Source organism: Pseudopodoces humilis, chromosome 4 (assembly GCF_049639895.1).
Source record: "Pseudopodoces humilis isolate 2021_Gansu_Grassland_sample_001 chromosome 4, ASM4963989v1, whole genome shotgun sequence".
In the NCBI taxonomy this organism is placed as follows: domain Eukaryota; kingdom Metazoa; phylum Chordata; class Aves; order Passeriformes; family Paridae; genus Pseudopodoces; species Pseudopodoces humilis.
The window spans coordinates 6,731,590-6,755,470 of NC_142203.1; the positions used below are offsets into that span (position 1 = coordinate 6,731,590).

The following is a 23,881-nucleotide window of genomic DNA, read 5'->3' on the forward strand; positions in this document are numbered from 1 at the left end:
TGTGGTCCACAACTGCAAGAATTCCCATTATTTGCTGCTGAAAGGTCAGTAATGGTGTTACATGCACTGAATGTTACTATTGAGAAGACTCAGAGACTTCTGCCAGAGAAATGTTACACCATTTGCTAAAAGGTAGAGGACTCTGAAATAAAATCTCTTAGGAGAATGAAGAAGAAATAGTGACACTTTCTCTCCTAAACTCACATTTGTATTTACAGCCTTGGAGTAAACAACATGGAAATAATTATGGACATAGCTTTTTTTTCTGATGCAATGATGATGCACTAGAAGATTGCTTGAGCAGATGAACAGCAATACTTAAACAGTGAACAGTGGAGAAAATTACCTGGAACAGCAAATCTCTCTCTTGTCTGAAGTCACAAGACACTGAATTTAGAACTCCAGAAAATGTAAATGTCATTTTATTTTGACCTGCTTGCTCCAAATACAAACCTCATAATGTCCAAAGTTATGGTGAAAACTGCATCAAAATTCACACATCCTCTTCAGAACTGTATTAGTTTTCTTACAAAAGCAGAGCTGTATAGTCAGACAAGCCTGGCCATGTATAGGCCTTTGCTTAAAGAAATTTTGCATTCATAACTTTCCCTCAATTGTATTTGAGGGCATACTTACAATCCCACGTGTTTTCTTATCTTGTTTGTTGTGAGTCTTCTATTAGCCTTATCTTATCTTTCTTCAGGTAAGGAATTTGAAGCAAGCTGAGCATCAGGCTTGGAGAAAGAAAGCAAGCCCTTCCAAGCACAAAACAAGGACTAAAGCCATTGTCATGGCAACAGGAATGAGATGTGAATGCTCTGACTGCTTATATTCTAGTACATAGGTAAAGATCGTATAGGTTTAGACTGAAAGTGCAATATTCTTTGATTCCACTTTTAAATTATAGATTAATTCATATAAATTTCAAGGAAAAAAAATATTTATACTGATTTTTGCAGTAATTAATCTAAAGATCTTATAATTTTCAAGAATGTGAAATAGTGCAGAGGTATTATATAAAGATCAATATTTTAAATTTATGAACAGCTGTCTCACAATATTTTATGATGAGAAAATATTTGATTTTCCAGAGAGTCTGTCCTAAATAAAATAATTTCCTGAAATTCAAAATATAAACCAAAAATATATTACCTTGCACCCCACAGTATGCAAACCCATAAATTGAAAAAAGATCACTGCATTCACTAAATGAAAAAGGTACTTGATTTCTAACTGTGTTTTTTCCCCTTGTTATTTTAAAAGAGGATTACATACATTTGAAAAGGCTTTCAGAAGAGCGCAGATCCAGCAGTCTTGTACTATAATCAATATTTGCAGAACACCTGAATGTCATCCTTACTTGTACACCTGTGCACCAACTGGGAAAACATCGTGTGTAAAACAAATGTATTGGAATATTTACACACAGATTATCTTCTAACATTGATCTTACAGCTCTTATTGACATTAAATTGTTAGATCACAACCTTCCAAAATACATATTTTTGAATTTGTCTTTATATACTGTCACATTTTTTAAAATTTAATTATTTTTTTTTTTTTACATCCTTTTGGCTCCAAGACTGCTGTGTAAAATCTGTTTGATCTCTTGATGTGAGATCATACTCTAATGATAAAGCTGAGTCCTAATTGATTTATTTCTATATAAGCACTTTGGAAAGGGCTGTGCAGGGAGTTTCAGTGCACTTGAGAAAAGAATTCTGAGTCATGCTGAAGACTTACTTGCTCTCCTTGAATGCAGAAAATAAAAGGAAATGCCTCCTGGGCTACTGTTTCCATTTCCACACTGGTCTGCCTGGTTGCTGCCATTGAGTATTCTCCTACAAAGTCTGCCACAAGCACATCCAAACACATCTCTTTTATGCACTGGTCCCTTATATCACAGAGATATGATCCAAGTCTCAGTTCTAATATTCAAAAGTCCAGTGACTTCAAAATATATATCTAAATAAATTACTACATGGGACTATGATGGTATTAAGAAACTTATAATTTCAATCAAGATGAAACATTCAAATACCTGATGGAGACTAAACCATCTGTTTTTAGCTGCCAATCTAAGCCATCATTCAAAGTAAAACTGAGGAAGATGGTTTTGTTGATATTTTTAATCTCTTTCTTTCTGTCTTTTCTGTTTGAATTCAGTTACAAATTTTTAGTTTTCAGTAGGATGGCCCTTATCTTTAATCTTTAAAAGAATCTTTAAAATTTTAAAAAATCTTTAATCAGACTTAAATTGAAGTTTTTTAGATAAACTGTTGAGATCTGCATTCAGTTTGGACACTGTTTTGTTACCTGGGTGGGATCATTAAAGTTTTTTATCTCCCATTTTCAGATAGGAGCTTCTATCAGTTGCCATTCTCAGAGTGAAACAAATCAAATATCCTTTTTTTTGTAAAGGGCTTCTCCATTTGTCTTGCCAGAAGTCAGAGTCACATTTCTCATACTGGAACCATCATCAGGTTGTGTTGGCAGGACCCACACACTGTTCCAATGACAGAAATCCACCTGTGCTTTCCAAGATCTCCAAACGAGCTTTGTAGGGCTGTCTGCTGCTGCCCAGTTATGAGAAATGTTGCTGTTTTTCAACCAGAGAAATACTGGCTGTTTTTAGCAAAGCAGATGCTGTAAACTGATCTCATATTTATATAAATATCTCACAAAAGCCACCATACCAATCTCCACTGTACCCTCCATATTGGTAGAAGACTGAATGTTTCTTAAAATAGTATGAAATTTTAAATTCCAAATATTTCATCTTGCCAAGGAACTTTAGGTTTACAGTTCTCCCGTGGTCTCTAATAGATGTGAAAATAAGTATTCACTGTAAAGTTTTCTTTATTTTTTGTTACGTTTCAGTCCTGTTATACAATTCCAACTCACAGATATGTTGGCACCAACATACTTTGTTGTTGTCCCAGTGACCCCTAGTCTTGGCTAGATGTTCTCTTAGTCCCATTATTTACACATTTCCCATTGCTAAATGTCCCTTTTCCCAAGTTCCATTCTGTCTTGTCTTGACTGAAGCTCCTAGAACTGTAGAATATCCAACAAGTTAAAAAAATGAAATAATCTTAAAAGATTCCTCTGCCTGTGATGAGGAGTGGAGCCATGCTCTGATCATCATCCATTGTTTCTCTCCCCTGTCAAATGTTTCACTTTTGACATTCAAGCATCCTCTATGTAATCAGGAACAATTTATCATGAATTTAAAAGTGAACAGTATTTCTAGAGTAGATACTTTCCTGTTGATTTTCCAATTCCATAAATCCACTTAATTGTCTTTTCTTTAAATAAATCAGCTACTTTTGAGTGCAAGGCATCCTATAGCCTTTTACCATCAGTATAAATTTAAATATTTATATTTCTTCTAATCATTGGAGCATAGACAAAGATCTCCCAGAGCAAAGGAATTCTTTTTCACAGGAAATGTGTTGCTATTTTCCAAAGTAATTTAACAAAGACTGAATTAGAAATGAATACAGCAGAATTTCAGATTAGCTGATTATCAAGTGTTTACTTATCCACTAGATTGAACCAAGAAACTCTGCAGTAACTGAAGACTTTCTCTCATAGTAGCAGCAATACTCACAGTAGGGAAAATTACATTGATTCTCCCAATAAGTTCTGAAAGTAAGTTCTATGTCCCTAAACCTGTGCCCAGTGTGAAAGAAAAAATAGGTAGATGGGTATATGAACACCCACCACAATTTTTCAGCCTCGATTACTAGAATATACAATGGTGTTTCGTCTGAAAAACTGGTAAATCCATAAGCAAATGATGTGTGAAGCAAAGTCCAAGAAAATTCCTTTGTTTATGGCTGTCTGGGAAATTGTGTCCTAGGACTGCCTGCTTTCTCACATCTGTTTCTGTCCATGTAAATTTCTTTGCTGATTGCCTTGTTATAATAAATTAACTCGTAAAATACTATTCGCATTTTTCCCATTTGATCATACTGAAAACCTTGTTTTTTCATCAGGTCAATAAAACTTTATAGATTCCTATTCAGATTGCAACATGTACCAAGACATGGTACATGTTTCCTTCAGCAGACAAGAGCCTTCAAACACGGTTTGGAGCATCATTTTAAACAAGAGGAATCCCTTTGTTACCACAAAATTGTTTTCCCTTTGCCCTTTGGATTAGTTTCAATTTACCAGTATTTACTTTTAAAGTATAGAACACAAAATCAAACCAAACACTGGTGCCAAGTTACTATGCATCAATGCCAATTGTTAAAAACTCTTTTAATCTCTGTTTTCAACTTGATCCATATGTAAGGCAGCATTAAATTAATGATTGCTCTCACCTTTAGATGAACTGTAAACTCACACCCTGACCACCCACAGTTCCACAACTCCCATCACAACACAGCTGGCACCTTTTCAACCCTGCTCCTCCTTGGACCTGCAGATCCAGAATACAGCCTGTCACCACAATCACAAGCCTTTGGACACTTAATGCTTTAGGCAGTGCTGCTGTGAAAACACTGTGGCTAGGAAGCCAAATAAACTTGTATTTTGATTACAGTTTGCAACAGGAAATGGAACCAGAATGCTATATTCATGTTGCCAAATTTTAAAAGTCATGACAGAGATGACACAGCATTCTTGGAGTCTGGATGTGTGTTGGGGATGGTGAGAGGGGGGGTTTGCTTGGTGGGTTCTTTTTTAATTGAAACATGGGATAACAATGAGGGCTGCTGTAATATTCCACAAATATTTTTACAAAGCCCTGTGGAATGAGATCTCTGATCCTCTTCTTTAGCTATTGATGCTTAGTTAGATGGTGCTTGTGTCACACTTATGCCTCTACCAAACTCTTGCTAGATCAGTGAAACACAGACTTTTTTCTTTTCTTTTTTTTTTTTATTTAGAAGAATGCTCTTGAATCTTATCTGAAGAGCTGTTTTGTTTACCCCAATAAAATGTATATCATCATCAAGGAATCATCATCAACGTATATCATCATCAAGGAATGCTCTTCAGCATCAGGGACAAAACACTTTTCCTTCTTGACTAGCACTTACTTGATTCACTGTTTCATATATTATACACCAAAAGAAAAAAAAATCCTACTGTCTATGTAAGTCATCAAAAATATTCAGAAAATTAACAGAGACCCATTTCTGATCGGCACCTGTAGGAGCTTTAATAACTAAAACTTTCCAAACTGCAGGTTTCTCATTTCAGCTACACCTCTCATATTCTCTCTGGAAAGCTACCAAGAGCTGCAAATCATGAGTTTTGCACAAACTCAAATTGTAAGGTACCTTTCCTATCAGGAATTACACATTGATTAGCTATTTTAAAACTCAATGCAATGTAGTTATTATCTTGACTTATCTTTCAAAGGCCCAATATTTGATGAACGAAAATTCACAACTCATTTTGTGTATTTGAATACCAGTTAGGCTAACAGGTTGTGGATCCTTGTGTCAAGACCATTTGAGTAAGTTTGCCTTACTCAAGACACATTTGAGCTTTCACAGATTCTTTCCCATGTCTACTAGCCAAGTCAGTAGATTTCACTTACCAAGATACAAGAAAAAGCAATGAGACTGATTTGTTCATTGTCAAAATCCTAATTCTTTATATGCTTGAAGGACTTTTCTCTAACATGCTCCATTAAGAATGTCTGTAACAGCTGTATTCAATCTTTTGACACCATCATTGTCAATCTGAATTGCTTCCATTAAGCTTGTATTGTTTATTTATCTTGTAAAATAAATACAATTTTAAATAATTCAAAACAATAGAGAACACAGATAATACATATTTTCACTGCCATGGGTATTAAAGTGTTTTTTGAAAAAAGGTCATCTTGTGTTTGCAAAGCTGTGTGTCTCTACACAACTGCAAGTGGTTCAGACAGCATGGCTTACTAAGATCTATTTTTGTCTTCGTTAGACATTTTAAATGGCAAGACAGTTAATTATTAATTCTGAACATATCCAGGACTTCTGGAAGGTAGGTTAGAGGTTTAAGTCTACATCAATGATCATGCAAATGATGTGCACGCCTTGCTTGCCAGAACTGCCTCACATCATTGGTCTGCTCCTCAGAAATACACACCTGAAAATCCACTTGAATGAGCTTCCGTGCCATTCTCCCTTTTTCTCTTCCTCAATATCATGATATAACACACTCTTCATTTCAGGACCATTTGGTCATCCTGTAACTTGAAGATCTGAAGTGTATAATCAAAAATGTTCTTGCCTTTACAGTACAAACAGCACAATTTCATATAAATGATGGATATTTTTAAAAATATCTAGCACTCTTAGTGCTATTAAATGATTTACCTAAAGGGAGTAATGGAAGTCATACACTACCAATGCTCCACAGAAATTCTGGTGTACAAAGATTAGATGATGCAATATAGACTTTAAATATCTATTAGTTCATAAAATATGTAAATTGAAAGATTGTCAGGTCTACAATTTAATATTTTAATTTACAGAGAAATTTGAGACAAACTTTTTGTCAGTAATAGAACTGTCTGAAAAATCCCAATAATTCTCTATTGACTTGAGCTTATTCTAGACAACGTATTATTTTTATATGTTTCCTCTTTTAGAAGACAAAATTAATACCTTTGGCTGATTTTTGAAATTCATTGTATTATGACAAAGTAGTTATCCTAAAATAAAAAGGGACAATGACCGAATCTGTATTTTCTATTGTATCACAGATATATATATAATCCATCATGAGTCAAATAACCCACTAAATCTGAGAAACAGTGTCACTATAAGTAAAGACAGATAGATCCTGCATGTTTTTTTAAAACACAATGCACAGACATACATCAAATACAGTTAGTATAATTTCATACAGTAAAAGAATACATTATTGGTTACTGGAATTAGTGGAATATATTCTGTCTACATGGCCATGCTGAGATTAATTGATTCCAAAACAGGATGACCTTAAAATGATGAAGGGTTACTTTAAATTAGACCCATACCCATTGCTGCCTGTTAAAACATTTTCAGGTTTTATCTTGAAACATCAGCTTTAAAATTATGGGTATTTACTTTGTGTGTGTATATGTTTGCTTTTATATATAAAGTTAAGATTATCCAGACAAATATCAAATAGCCCCAGGCACTGACTGAAATTTATGCTTTATTTTCTTTGCAAATCATTATGTTCAAGCTCTACCACCACTTTGGGAAGCAAACCTGTAAAACATCTATGCCTGTTTAACATGCCCTGTGCAATTACAGAACATTATATCAGCATTATATAATTTTTAAAAAAATGTTCAGTCTAATTACAGTTGAACTATTATTTTGACTTGCTATGTTCTAATGGTGTGTTTGTTAATTTTCAAGAACAGCTTCCATTTCATCTCTCCCAAATGTTTCAAAGAGAAACATTAATTCAAGTAAAAAAAAAAAAATTCTAGAATTTTAAACCTTCTAATATTTTCTATGAAGTCAATGCATGACTTCCTTTGCAAAAGAGCTGCCCATTTCCTTCACACACAGTGTAATCTCACATGTTTACATCTCTAAAATTAGCACCTATCCTCTTCTGTTTGGCAGTTGTGAAATAGATTGCACCTTTGATCAGGAGTTCATCTCACTAGAGATAACTCTCATTCCCAACAGATACTGATATATGAACCCTTTCAAAGAAGTTATGTTTGTTGTTTCTCTCATTTAAAAAAAAATAAATTAAAATTTGTTAAAGCCAAGGCATTAATGACGCTGACCACATCTCACAATAACATTACCTTTTATTAGAGATCTTATTTTACATATCCCCATAAGATATAAAACCTTCCAAGAGAAAATATCAAAAACCTTCTGCTGAAATCAGTTTGTTCCAGACAATATGAGCAAGTAAACCAAAGAAAATTAAGATAAAGGAATGTAAAAAAACCCCAAACCATAAAATCAGAACAGATACAACTCTCATATGGAAAGTAATTACAAGGTTTTAAGCCATTTCTTATACAGCATTGCATTTAAAATCATACTGGCAAGGTAAAGATGCTTGTTTCTCTTAACCAATAGCTACAAGCCCAGCAGCTATAAAGAGAGAAAAATATCCAAAATAATAACATTTAATTAGATGGCCAATTCACAAAAAGACAGCCTAAGAATTAATTAAGACTCATACAAAAAACCCCAAAAACAAACAAAACAAACAAACAAAAAAACCCCACAGAAATCCAACAAAAACCCAAGCCAATAAAAACACAACCTCATCAACAGCAGCATTCTGAATCAATTCTGGGAAAATTATTTTTGAGACTTTGACTGGGGTTTTGATTTAGTTAAGGAATTTAGGAAATTGAAAGCTGTCATTACACAAAAAAAAAAAAACCCAAAAAATGAAAATAAAAAAGCAAAATAAAGGACAAGGATTACATCTGCTGGTTAAGGAAGATTCAGGCATCATGATTGTACAGCTGATGATAAAAGTAAAGAAAAGTATATGAAGAATTTTTCAAAGCAATTCCAAGAGGCAAAATACTTTAAAATTTTATTGCATCAAAATTTTCCTTTTCTGCCTAGCAAAACTGAAATAGTATTTTGAATGTTTTCTTGCACAGAACACATAAGAGACTCTTAAACATTTTCATCCTGAAGAAGCAAGAAAATAAATGTTATGAGAAATTTCTGCTGGCAAGTCTACTAAGCTTTGAGTTCCAACAAAACCCAGCATTTTCAAATATTCTTTCTAAGAAAAGTTACAGTACATGTTTATTGCATGAAAACATCCACTTATTGGATCTATCTGATTCTTCCATTTGTGGTTAGTGGTTCCTATATTCTTGATGTAACTTGCACCAGATCCTACTAAAGTATTCCCATTATTACAAAACACACAGTAGATTGAATTAAGAAAATCTACACAATCTCAACAGAGATCCAACCTCTGACAATACATAAAATCAAAGTCTGACTTTCATTTTCTTTTCAGATAGCCTGTAGCTACATGAAATAATTTGATAGACTTTGATTTTTGATATAATTGTTGAACAACAGGATGAAATTAAATACAGGAAGCAATATTAAGAGTTAGCACATCTTTTTACCAGTTATGAGGACTTTTCATGCATTACTATTAAGGATAAGCAACAAGGTATGGAAAAGTAAAGCATAAGCAAGAGATAGAAGAACAAGCTATGAAAATAAATGAAGGCTATAAAATGGGATCATACTCAAGTGAATGTTTATATATAGTAACTGTAAACAGCAGCTCTACTTAGGGAAATACTTTTCACACTTGGATGGCTTAGATACTAAATATGAATTATTATGGGAAAAAGCAAAGTCTCCATTCTTCAGTAACATGAACACTGGCAATGTAAGTGAGGTTGCAAGTTTGTAAAATGTTGTTTAAAATATAGGCACATGATTTGGAATTAACAGGTCACTACAGTCTGTGACATGCAAGCACATTTCTTGATGGGTTTGCAAACTATATCTTGCTTACTATCAACTCTCTGCATCAAGCTGCAATTTTCTTGAAAGCAGTTGAATTTAGCTTCTACAGGAATTCTTTTTTTGTTGGTGTTTCATGTCATGACATCATATTAATACATTCAATTAGTCAAAATGTTCAGAATAAGATAGCACAAACTTGGTGCAGGAGTACATAGATCAGTGTGGCCAACATTGTCCAATAGGAGATACACAGCTTAAATATTATATAAACTACCTTTTCCCCAAAAACATTAACATAGACACCAAAATTGTAACAAGACATATCAAAAAATAAGGCACATTTATTTTGATGTGGTAATCTTGAAATAGAAAACTCATTTCAGAGAACACTGGTATCTAAATGAGTTTTATAAAAAATCTTGTATTCATGACAATTATGGACATTTCTCATCATGGTAATGGAATAATTGCACATATCCCAGTGTGTCAAGTAACAAAATGGGAGTTTTATTAAACATTTCCATTGCAAAATTACTTTGTAGATTCATGTTTTTCTATTTACATAACTCAGGTGAATGGTAGAAGTATTAAAATCTACCATCACTTATCACAAGTACTGCAGGCTTTCATTTTACCACAATTAATAATCCCCTTTGTATTGAATAAATTGAAATTAATTGTGGAATAAATTGAGATTATTATCATTTATATAAATGATTGCAAATATTTGGACATTAGCTAGTACACAGGAGCATTTTATTCCATTTTATTTCCAAGCTGCATCAGGACTTTCTACACTGAGTTATTTGTACATAAATTAATCAAGAATCAGGAAAAGAAGGCTGTTTAAAATCCAATCCCCTATTTAAGAAAATTAAAATACCAGAAACATCATTAATTAGCATTTAACCTGAGATTTAATCTGTTGAGAGGTTAACATCCATAGAAATTTCTTCACTTGTTGTATTAACTGATCATGATGTTGCTATTTTATGGGGAAAAAAACCTGACCAGAAAAAAAAAAGTTGCTTGCAACATGGCTTTTCATTGTGTTGGTAAAAAAAAAAAAAAAAAATTATAGAATGCATCTTCTTCTCACAGTATCCAGAAGCTGGAATAACATTAATGTGCCTCTTATTGCACAGGAAACTCAGAGGAGATACATTTGCAGACTCTTCTCTATCTCAGTATTAAAGCAGAATTTCATCTCAGCCGAATCCGGAACGTATTTATCTCCATAGAACTCATATTTATTTCACTTATATTTCTGGCATCTGGAGGTGAATGCATCAAAGATAATGATGTGGGTGTAAGACTTTCCACTCTGAATTTGCTAAAGAGTTTATGCACCTTTATCTGGAGGGGAAAAAAAAAAACAAAAACCTACATTTAGAAAAAGCAGTAAATACCTTAAAATTGCAGAGCTCCTTGCAGGAACCAGCAAAGAAATTCTCATGCCATTTTGAATATTTTTAAATATCATAATTAAATACTGTACCATAATTTAGACCTTTTTAGACAGTATTTACTTGCTATATTTCAATGTAATTTAATTAGAATATTCAAAAAGTACTAGAAATATTTGGATTTGAAATCTTGTTTTAAACAACGTTATATTTACTCTTCCCCCCAAAGAAAATCCCAAACCTATTTCAAAATTTTATTTAAAAGTTCCTATAGATTAATAACCATACCTTTCCCTGAGTAGTGGAACAGAGAAGACCCATGCCTCTGTTTGAAAATCTACAATCAAATCCCTTTCTGTGAAGAATCAGAGCAGCTTCATCAGATGGTTTGGTATCTACCTACAAACAAACACTACAGAAGATTACTCACAAAGTATCAGTCAGGAAGACATTTCATAACATGAAAAATATTATCATATAGCAGATGTTACATTTACGCCTTAAAAAAGGTTCAGCCTCGATTGAACTGTCATGGTTCTTTTCAAATTTTATGAAGCTAAACAAAGAAAGAACTAAATGGTAAAGAGTTGAAACATGCAATGTACTACAGAATATAAACATAAGTCATTGAATTTAAAGGTCAACAGATACACATGTACAGAGTCAGGACTGAAGTGTAGCTATCATACCTGTATTAAATGGCTTCCCACAAAAATTATATGGCAAAACAGAAAACAAACTAGAAATCATATGCTAACTACTGTATGCAGTTTTACTTATTCAATGGGATTATGCTGAACAAACTTTCATGTAGCAGAACTGATCTCAGCTTAAGGTATACAGAAAAATGTACACTGAAATACATATATGAAATAAATGTTATGTTTATTTCTAAGATATTCAGTGCTTTTGAGCCTCAACAGATATTAAAGAGTAAGCTGTTCCTCACTGGATTTGTGCTCCACACCCTCTTCAGATCCAGTGGCCTCCCCTGGACATGCTCCAGCCCCTCAATATCTTTCTTCTGGCTGCACCCCTACAATCACTGTAGCCACTTATTTACTACGACGAATTACATTATTTCTTTTTTTATTGTTGTTTTACATTCTTCAGCTCTTAATTTTATTATATATATCTAATAAGAGCACAAAAAGGGTGGTTCTATCCGAAGCCATGCTAGTTCTTCAGGCTATTTTTCTCTTGCTTGTTTCTGGTTTACTTGCTCTTACACTGGTGCTTTTTCACAAAAGCATCTGCCATGAGTTAGGTTCATTTTGGTGCTGCAGGATGTATCTATTGCTTGGAGAAAGCAATGCCAGCAAGCATTAGGCACTCTGTGATGCATTAGCTCCTGAAGGTGTACCAAACAAGAGGTCTTCATCTAACAGATTTTGCATGCTAATTTCTTTCCATAAAGGAGATGTAGATCAGCTTGTACCAGCTTTTTTGAAACCTAGCATGACAAAGAATCAGAGTACAACAAATTCATAGTATAAAGTTCATACAATAATAAAAATATAAGCTTTGTGGGTTTAAGTTGCTAATTTAAAATAGTAAAAAATTTACTCAGTAGTATTTGGAGTTGAAATGAGATATTTTTTAGCAAAAAACTGAACGTTAGAAACTTTGCATAGTTTACAAATCACGTATAAAACTCAGTTTGAAAAGATTCTGTGAACAATAGATTATAACCACCAAAAATCAACTCTTTAATTTATGAATAGTGCCTACATTCAGCATATGAAAGAAGTTTCCAGTATACATAAACACTGATGGCAAAAGAAGTTCACTGGAACAGTGGTACCACTTTCACATGAAGTAAGGTAATAGCTGTGATATTTTCCCCCTCGTACTATGAAACACCTGACTTGGTTTTCATTGTCACTGATGTGACAGTGTTGCACTCAAAAGTAGATATTTTTATGCACACAAAATAATACCGTCTGCCTAAACATCAGATTAGTGAAACATTAAAATTCATACTGAAAAAGCCTGACTTCCTGTGGGGTAAGTTAATGATAGAAATGACAAGCCAGTAATGGGTATCAACACTTCCTCTAATTCACTTAAATTATCTTTTAGTAATCTGCATAAAAAATGCATGCATGCATTTCAAATGATGGCATGAATATTTCATCTCCCAATTTTTTAGAATTAAATATTATCTTAATTAAGATTCAAAAGTTTTAAAACAAAAAGGTAACAAACAATTAATGTCATTCTGAGTAAAAGTGCTTTGGTCAGTATAAATATCTATGATTTAGTACTCCACCTTCTACCATGCACATAGCAACCCTGTGCAAAAAATAAATCTGTTCTAACTCATTATCAAAGCAGCTGAAAGACAGATTACGTTGTCACAGCCTCCACATCCACTTTAACTTACCTGTTCTTGTATCATCTCTAGGTAAATTAGATTAAGTACATTTAAGGTTAATGAATGTCTGAGCAAGGATGAACTTACCTACATCTTCTAAACATGACCAAGCTAACTTCATGAAAACCTGTAACAAACTCCTCAATTCTCAACAAATAGCAACATTCTTAACCTTGTAAAACTTTACTGCACTGTTTTTCAAGAAAAACATCCCCAAACACACTAACTAGCTTTCTTAGAAGAGCTGACAAAGTTTGATTTTATTTTGATCTCTGAGAATTAAAATGTGGCCTTATAAGAAAATTGTTAGACTTTCTCATAACCAGTATCCCAGGGCAATCCTGCTAAAATTTTGATGAGCAAGAAAAAAATGTTTAAACTCTTTTAAATTTTTAATTTTTTTAACTTTTTTTAAAATTTAACTACTGTAAGTTAATAGACACACACTGCAAGGTTTTTGCAATATGGCAAATTTATGTCATTTCTGTTAGTATAAAGGGACAAATCTACTTTGTTCTAGATCTTGAGTCCCAGTTTATTTACATCAGGTAAAATGTGTTTCTGATTTCTCAAAACCTGGAGTTCTATTAAGAAAAAAGATCTTTAAACGTTGTAATCCCAATGAATTGGACGCTTCCATGACAAAATGAGATATCTTACAACAATAACAATATTCTTTCTGATTTCTACTTTAAATATTAACTTTTTCTTTTTTTTTAAATTTGGTACGCTCTAATCTGAAATTGTAATGGATTATAGAAAATCAGCTTCAACAGTTTAAGCAATGGTGAGGCGTATATCACTGGAAGAAAAATTCATTGTGTCAATTAGCCAGCATTACGTCACTTGTCATTCAAATTCTTGAAAGCTAGAGAAAGGATGCAGAAAATGAGAAGAGATTTACAGAATTATTTACAAGGCATAGCACCAGTTTTGCTGTGGGGAAGAACATTCTGCATCTATAATGACAGTTTTCCTGTCCTCTGACTGCTGTAAGCTTTCACTTTGAAGTGGACATATTAATGCTACAAACTCAAGAGCTGTCAATCAGCAATCAATGAAACACACAGCTGTGGACAGGGAAGAGATCATAGCCTCAAACAGTCCTATATCAGTTGGAACAGTGGGGCCAGAACAGCCCAGATAAAATCAGACAATTCACTTACAAGTAGTAACGTTGAATTAAAAAAGCAGACACTGAGCAAGCCTGTCTTTTCACAGCTTTCATCCCCAGATCATACAAACAAGAGGATGGATTTACACCTCAAGAAGAGACAAGGAATATGTTCATGAAGAGTCTGCCCCTGAATTTGGTGTGTTGAAGTAAACCTGTGATGCTGAGCTGGTTGATGTAAATGAAAATATACACAGTGAAGTATGAAATATTCACTTCACATGAAGATTTAATTTAGTATCAGGCTTCTTCCTAACTTTTCAAAGGCACAACACCTACAAAATCAAGAGATTTTCCACTTTGAAATTCAAAATAAGAACCAGTCACAGCTGAAGGAGCTAACACAAGATTGAACTACTTACAGAGAAAGCATGAGAAAGCAAATATTGTTGAAGTTTTAAAATACAGATTAAGACAGAATGAAGAACAGATTAAACAGAATATAATCTGATGTTAATACAGACAAGATCAGCCATCATGGAGACTCTAGAGGAAAAGGGATAAATCGTTTGTATCTAAGTATGGCAGAATTAAACAGGGATTTCACTGTGGTAGCAGCATTGGTGAATAGCACTGCAGTACAACATAAAGCTAACATAATCACATTTTAAAAGGAGCTGAAAAACTGAAAATAGTTTATAGAACAGTTGGCATGAAAAGAATGTAAAATTAGTGCCAGTCCTTCAGTTAATCAAAGGGAAAATTAAACTCTGGTGGTTACATACCTTTGTTTCCTCTGAAGGAAAGTGTTTTTCAACACTCAGTACAGAAGAGCCTTTTTTTTGTTTGACTTTTTTGTTGGTATTTTGTTTGTTGGTTTGGTTTTTTGGTGGTGGTTAGATGTCTGGGTTTTGTTTGTTTTGATTTAGTTTTGGTTTGCCTAACAGAGAATGTTTTCACAGGAACCAATCATGAGATCCTGTTAGAATAACTAAATTAGGTCTTGTAATTAAGCTTAAAACCATTTTACCAATAAAATTTGGGTTAAAACTATACTCTTTCTTAAAAACATACCCAGAAGAAACTCTAATGGCCTTAAATTGAATTCTTCTAATACAGAAAAGGCTGAGGTATATGAATGGTTCTCTCTTAAATTTTGGGAATTTATTGAAATATACCTCCTCCAGAGATAGAATCCTGCACTATGCATATTAATACCTTGTGAAGAAAACAATCCCTTCATTTCATGTCACTCAAACAGACACAAGTCTCCAGCTCTTGTGGAATTACCGAAAGCTTGTAATCACATTGTAGTTTATCATATAAAGCTGCCCACAAGGTACTTTACAAGAATAAATTATTTGACTATATTAATAAGCTTTATCACATGTTTGCTCATAAAAACCAGTGGTTTGACCTTACCTTTGCTTGGATTGTTCTCAGATTGACAATATGCATGTCACAAGGCATGGATGACATCAGTGGAGAAAAAGTATTTATCAGCTCTGGGACACCTGAATCTGCATTTGTTGTCATTGGAATTACAGGATGATTTAAGAAAAGAGAAGTCATATGGCTAAGAAGTGATGGAAAACTGACTGGTGCCTTCTCTTCATTCTGCAAAATATAAAAGAATGATTCAAGATAACATATTACCACATCTAAATTTTGAAACCCACTTACTTTATACATTATTCCAATAATTACATAGAAAATTTTAATTTCTAGGCTGCCCATTCAACTTTTGGAAACTTTTGATAATGCACTAATTTTCTTCTGTTAATAGGAATACTTACTTTTTTTTATAAACAAAAATCTTTCAAAATTAGGATGACACCAAATTTTACAGCATTCCTTGTGTTTCTGTGTTAGCCCCTGATGTTTCTCCAGTACAGTTCAGAGAAAAAAATTAGTAACTACTTAAGTGAGTTGCTCCTATTTATTCAGTATCTCTTTCTATGTGAAGAGGCAGACAGCCTTTTGCAGGTCTCCTTTTCCACATCATCTTCTGACCTGTATTTCTTGATTTCTCCAACTTGTATCCCAAATCCCACTTCCTATTTTAAATCTATTTACCTCAAATGATTCACTGGAAGAAATAGCAGCTAGCATCTTTGTCTTGGTCTGTATTGCAAAAGATTTCTTCCAAAAATTTTATTTCAGTGTCACACCAGCAGGAACCAAAGGTATATTGTCCAAAGATTTTACAAATTTTGTACTTTCCAAAGTTTCATATTTGCAGTGTTTTCACTTGGCTGCAGAGGCTGCCTTACAAACCTGAGATGACCAAATCTTACATATTCACAACAACCAGTTAAAGCTCCAGAGAAGCCAAGATAAGAAAACAAAAGAACTTTAAAAGGCAATTTCTATTTTAGAATGTCAGTGATGATAAGAGTAGAAATGGAATTGAAAACTTCTTTTGCTCTTATTTTTCCCTTGCATACTTAATCAGATCAATCCCTGCTTGTTGGTGATATTTAGTGAAAACTTTGCAGTAAGTTTATTGAAAATATAGTATCTTAAGCACAGATACATTAAATTTGCACTTTATGATAGGCTGGAAACATTGAATTAAAAAACAAAAGGGAGACACTTAAAGCAAAGGGGAAGATTATTTTTCACCTTACAACAGACAACCATAACAGTAATTTCTGTCTTGGGGTGTGTATGCATGTATGCATATTTATTTGTATCTCTGCAGTAGCACAAAATAGAGATGACAGTGAAGAAATTCAAAATATTCCAGGCCTGAATCAATGCAAGATGGTAATTCTCTTTTATTCTTGGTGCTTTCCTTATTAATAAGTAACACTCTGCTCTTTGGTATCAACTAGGCATTGAGGCTTAGTATTTTTAAGAATATATTATGACCGCCAAATGCTAACAGTGGATTGTTGTAGAGGATTGCTCCTCCATATGTCTCATTGCATTTATTTATACTGAATTCCATGTGCTATTTTAGGGAGTCTCTAATCAGTATTGAGTCTAATTCCTCAGTTTAGCCTTGATTTTTTTTTTTCCATTACCTTGAGAAGTTCAGCGTTACTGGTAGACTTCCATGCCATTATTTTCTTCTGTTCTAATTACAGTATGAGCAAGCTTGCTCTATGTACAGTTTAATCTAAAAGTCTTCCATTCAACTGTCTGAATGCATGCCCTCCCTATATACAGGGAAAATGTGCAGATCCATGTTCTTTCAGAGTTCCTTTTTCTACCCCAAAAGGAACACTCTTCACTCTGTTGCCATAGAAGTGGTAAAGTCTGTCAAAACATTTAATTGCCATTTGTTTTCTCATCTTTCACCTTCTTATTTTTTCCCCTGTAATTTGATTGCTTGCATCTGAGAACTTAAAATTAGGTCTTCATTCACAAATGAATCAGAAAAATAACCTATTCATCCTTTTATAATATTTAGAACAAAATATTTCAATAAGCACAGCCTTGAAGGACTGGTAAATGCTAGGTTCAGAACTAATTCAAATTAGTCCATTTTTTCTCCCACTGCACCTGAATGTGGTATCACAGGCAGGAACATTGTTCTTATGCATTTTCCACTTTGGAACTAAGACTTAGGTGGAGATTTTATAATGAATCTTGTATTCCCACATCTGGAACAACAGTCAGTTCTGGATGATTGCACCAGCAGAAAAAGTCATTCACTAAATCTGTGTAACAGCAATGGGAATGGAGCATACAGAAGGTCAAGAGCTGCCAGGAGATCAAGGGAAAAAGGGTTTTGCAAACATGGTGAAGACAATGCTTTCACAGAAGTCTGCGAAGGGGCTCTTCAAATCACACTCTCCGCTAGGCACATCACAATCGTGCAAGGGTTGGAGTATGTCTTTCCCCTCAAGTCTGGTGATCCAGAATTTAAACAGGACTGTCTGGAAAGAGAGATGAGAAGGGTGTGCACACACAAACAATGTAATGGGAAGAATAATTACTCTGTGCACACCTTCACCATGTGGATGGCTTTCAGCAGCACCCTGCTGATGCTGCATTAGAAGAGGTAGTCCCACAGTCCTAATCTAATTAAAGTATTGCTCTTTCAAAAGTGACATTATTTCCTCTATTTCCATGACAGCATTTATCACTCAAAGTGTGAATGGAGCTCCTCTGGCAGCCTTACAAATGTTAAGTACTGGCAAGAATCTGATGAAAGCCAGATGATGATGTGCTGGCTTAATGAGCTCAAATCAAAGCAAATACTGCCTTTTTAACCATCTTACAGTACATCCATATACAGTTATCCAATTGGAAACTGTGTTGAAACACAACTTGAATATGCAGTAGACATAAATGGATGTAAATGTAAAAAAAAAACCAACAAAAAACCCAAAAATAATAGACTTAAGTGGATTCTCATTTAATCTTCCCTTGTCATTAAAAGTAACGTGAATAATTCTAAATTTTCAGTTTTGAGGAGACACAAGCCATAATCCAATTTAATATTAGATCACAATTTGCAACAAGTTTTACGAATATAAATAGTATGAAATTATAACATTATGTATATAATTATAAATATAAAATTATATTTATATAATAAATAAAATATTAAATAATTTATAGAAATATAAAAAGTTCCTTTATATCAGAAATTATCTATTTCATTGATAATCATGGAAATAATGGAAAGCTTGGGTTGGAAAGGAGTTAACAGTCAACTTGTTCCAATCCTTCTGCCACAGGCAGGGATGGATGAAGGGGACCAATCTGATTTTTATTTATGCCTCAACATACATTATACCTCAGCTGAAGGATTCCTATAGGGGCTGTACATGTGCTGGCAACCCTGTTCCCCAGGGAGGCTTCTCCTGGCAGCTGATCAGGGCAGAGGAAACTTCCAGGATTGGGCTGTGAGTGATCCCCCGCCACTCGGCAGTGGGGCAGATGCACGTAAGTATGGGAAAAAATGCCTGGGAAATTGGGCTGTGGGAGGGACTTTAGCACACAAAAGCAGGCAACTACAACACAAGGGAGTGCCTATTTGCTTTGGGTTTCTTGGAAGGATCAGGAGCTCACTCAGAGGGTCAGCTTGACCCTCCTCCCCTCCTTGGGCTTTTCAACTCTGTGGTCCTGCTTCCCTGCCCACACCTGCTTTGCCCTTCTTCACCATTTCCATGAAATTTGGTGTTCTCTGCTGCTCCCCCCTGCAGAGACCACTGCCACTGCTCTATTTCCTGCGCTGCCCGCTGCCTGGGTAAAAAGTCACTCTGCCTCCAAGACTCAGAGGGTTTTCTGGCAAGAGCTTAAATTCAGTAACTAAGGTCTTCAATTAGAGAGGGGAAATACTAATTAGACTCTTCAGAAATCATTTAGTAATTGAACAGAAGACAGCAATGGAAAATTCATAGAGAATTCATAGAGAAGAAAGTAAAGCTGAAGAAGTTGATAATCGGACACCAATTTAGCTAATGGAGAACCAATGAACTTTTCAACGCAGACAAGTATATCTAAAATTTCCCATATAAAACCAAGGAAAGGAAACTAAAGCAGACAGCTTATCAAATCACATTATCTTGACTGTTTTCTCCTCCTCTAGACTCCTCTCTGCAATGACAAAGTCACCAAAAACACATTAATTATAACAGTAAACCCCCACTGGCATCCACACTACCAATTATAACACGCTGAAATGGGCATACTGACTCAGTGTGTATGAACAATCAAATAAAACTGGAAACAGGTAGAATTCTGGGCCTGCTAAATCAAGGGATGCAGACTAAAATAGTCTGATAACAAACCACTTGGATTATTGCTGGAAAGAAAAAGTTTCTCATTCTCTTTCATGTTGTGTTAGGACAATTTTTATCAACCTTCTCTCTAACAGATTCAGAAAACCAATGGGCAGCACATTTCAAAGGAGAATATTTCTGGACTTAAAAATTTAATTTGTGGAGCAAAAACACTTTCCAGAACATCTTTATTACCAAAGCATATGGAGACAGTATTTTTAAATATCCTAATCATAAACTAGCAACTGACAGCAATCAAGAATGTGAGTCAAAGGATTCTAAAGGCAAAATCAGGAAAAAAAATTGTTTCTTTCTGTACAATTCAAAGACTGAAAATCCATCAGTATGTTTGATGTGATGCTGCTTCTATACAAGAAATTGATTCTGTAATACTGTGCTAGGCTGCTCATAGGTGAGAAACAAACAGCAGACAACATCACTGATGATGTGAATTACAGGTTTACAACATGTGACAAAAATAACTGACAGGGTTTAAGGGCAGATTAAATAAGAGCAGATGTCTACACTTTAAAATTACACACATTTTTCACCAAATGCAAACAGTTTGAATCCTTAACTACAGTGGCTCCCCACTTGTGGAAGGCGGAGTCTCTAAGCAGGAAGAGAATGAGAAAATTGCATGTTGTTCTATACACACATTGCCCTAAGGCTCACAACTTAGAAGAGAAATTCAGGTTTTGTTTCAGACTGACACTAGTCTAGTTCATTAAATTGACATTAAGTAATAAATGGCTTCAACTTAGTAATAGGCTTTGCATGCAAGACTGTCTGGCTGTTATCTCACCAAGTGAAAATCAGATGTTCTTGCTTTAAATTAATTCAAAGTTGCACACTGTAATGCAAAAAGAATAATCAAAGTCTGAGAAGATCTGAAAATCCTGCAGATATGGGTGATTCATTCCCTTTCCTCTAAGGTTGACACCTGAAGCTAGATTTTCACATGTCTGTAACAACTCCTAGTCATTTTCAGAAGGAAGGAAGACAATGGATCTTACACCCCTAATACAACAAACAGCAATTAATGACGGACATAAACTGGATTAATTCTTCTGAGCTGAGTCATTCCCTTTTGGTGTCCAAGAGTGCAAGGATAATGTGAGCATCTGACAAAGAAAACAGTGACCAAGACTTCAAGCAGTTTTGAAAATAGCTGGTGTTTGCAGAAGGAAATTTTGCATGGAAATCAAATAGGGTCATAGGAAGATCTTCTCTGTGCCTTGGGATTCTGAACATCTAAGACCTTAAAGCTGCACAAAAATCTTCAGCAGAAAAATCTTCAGGTAATCTCTGTAAAAAAATCCAAGCTTAGACTAAATAGATTTTTAGGAAAGCCTGGGTAACTTGCAACAGAAATGACAGTCACAAATATAAGTACTGAACAAGCAGATATCCTGGAATCTTAAAAAGACTGTAAACAAGAATACTGATGCCAAATTATTTTCTGCTATACCAGAGCATTTGGCATTCCTGAAATGCTGGGGGGGGCAAAAATAAAGATAAATATAAGGATTAGAGTTATTTGTATATACGTTTTTCTCTACACTTAAAAATCCATCAATTCTGTTACATTTTTGCACATCAAAGCGGGTTTTTTTGGTTTTGGTTTTTTTTGTAATAGGTTTCAAATACTTTAATTGAGAGCCATGGTCTGGAGTGCTTAGGGTCTTTTGACAGCTATTGAAGAGACCAGGAAAAGTCAACTCATGAGAGCAGATTAAATCTGATTTCATATCTTCACCTCAGGGAATGGAAAATTTTCTATCAATTCACTTGGCCATTGTTAATAAAAATGCATTGGAAATGCATGACTGCCACGCTAACTGAAAGGGGTTCCTGGAGGCTGATTGTAGAAGAAATGAGAATTCTGAGGCACCATAAAATAGCCACAAGACTGGATGTTGTCTCAGTGACTCTAAAATCACCACGTATTTTCCATACCGGTATTTAGTCGGCACTAAAACTGCACAGGAAAAACCTGGGACTGTTGCAGGCAATCAAATCCAGGGAAATCTGCTTCTACTGGATGAATTTTTCCCAGTCTACTAGAGCCAAATTTGGCAGTTTCCAGCAAGAGGAGACTCCTCTCATTCCAGGCTGCTGGATAGGAGCCTGCTGTGGTCCTGCTCCTCCAAGACCATGCAGGAGAAAGCCAGCACATTATTCCCATTAGGCATGTACGGAAACACATGGCCATCCATGTGAACAGAGACAACACCTTTGCCAGAACACTTGGGTAACAGAAGTAGAACAGACAATCCAAATCTGATTGTGCCCTCCAACTGACCAGGTCTGGAGTTCTAGACCTCGATTCATAAAAATACTCAACAACCTCTGATACCTCAATGTGGACTATAAACCCTTCTGATATCCAGGTCTGGATCTTAGGCTTCCTAATGATTCACCAGGTCAGACTTCACTTTCTTCCAGGAGCTGGCCTGTGGCCTGTCAGCTTGCAGTTTGCCATTTACAGGCACACACAGAAAATGCAGGTCTTGCCAGCAACTGGAGACCAGTTGTACTGGTCCCGCTGACTATAGTGTATCTCTCCAATAGCTGTCACACAAACCTCTTATTCTGCTTGTTCCCTAGTCTTACCTGAAGCTGGCTAATGGCTCACACAGATTCAGAAAAGGTTGGGTACTTGCACAGGAATCAGATTTAATAATCCAGAATGGACTGTGGTGATCAATCACTGGACTTCATCAGACCCTTTTATGCCCCTTTTACCCCTACTTTTTCCATTTGTTACTCCTCAATCCTTCTCCTTCCCCTCCTGTGTCAGTTCTACTGAACATCCCATAGCTATCCTCTTGTTTTACAAAAAATAAAATAAAATATTTTAAAGACATAATTTTCTTAGTCTGGGGCAGTTTCTGATGATTCATCTTGTTGGGTTTCACACCAGGAACAATCTAATTTTCTCCCTTTCATGGTCTCAGGAGCAGCTTGTGCTCCACTGCTCCACTTACCACAGTTCCTTTGGTGCTGCATTTAGTAAAGTTAGTGTTCAATCAGGTGCCAAAACAGAAATCATGTTCTATAAAGAGATCATTTGGAGAACACCTGCTCACTGGTCTATGGAAGAATGCAGATGGTAAAGGAAGCATCTAGTCACCATGACCGTAAGCACATCACCACAACTGAGGCTTTTTACTAAGCCTCATTTGTGGTGATGTTACTAAGGCTGAAAAATACATAGCCATAAAAATAGCTGGATGAAAGTGATCAGAAAAGCAGATAGATAACAAGACATGTTTCTTTGGCAATAAATGTATTTTATACTTCAGTTATAACCTTTCCTATCAATTTTATTTCTTCTCTTCTAATTCTTCTTAGAGTGTTTGTATTACTTAATAATGGCACAGGAGGAGGGACTTAATGACTAAATAACTACCCCACTTTAGGCTTGTGGAAGGGACCTGGTACTAGGTTTTACCAGATGATTGGCAAGAGCTTACCCTGTTCCCAATGATGGCAGAAAACAGTGATCAGAAATTTTCTGAAGCTCAGTTTTGATGAGGAAGTAGTTTAAAAAACTGATGCTAAGGACAGATAGTACACAGTGAAATCTGCTAATTACCAGGCATTGGAACTCTGCTCCTTATACAAAGTTCTTGCTACTGGTGGAAACTTGAATGTGCAAGGAGATTATTCCCAGAGTAATTTCATGTGAGAATACAAGAAGAAGCAAGAAGGATCTGCACTTTCTCCCTACTTTAGGGAGGATTCTGCCCTACAGTTTGATCTTGCAGCAGGAATTAAGCCTTCCTAGAAGTGGTGATACAGAAAGGTTT

At 35.0% G+C, this 23,881-nt stretch overlaps 1 protein-coding gene across 2 annotated transcripts in view; it reads right to left on the reverse strand.

Moving 5' to 3' along the window:
• Positions 1-7,750: 7,750 nt before the first annotated feature.
• The window catches only part of MAN2A1 (mannosidase alpha class 2A member 1), a 114,132-nt gene continuing 98,001 nt past the window's right edge, over positions 7,751-23,881 (reverse strand). For both annotated transcript variants that reach the window (XM_014258751.2, XM_005529989.3), the window contains exons 20-22: positions 15,748-15,942; positions 11,123-11,233; positions 7,751-10,784 (exon numbers count right to left, since the gene is read on the reverse strand). In XM_014258751.2, coding sequence (XP_014114226.2) covers positions 10,632-10,784; positions 11,123-11,233; positions 15,748-15,942 — 459 coding nt within the window. In that variant the 3' untranslated portion in view covers positions 7,751-10,631. The remainder of the gene's footprint in view (positions 10,785-11,122; positions 11,234-15,747; positions 15,943-23,881) is intronic.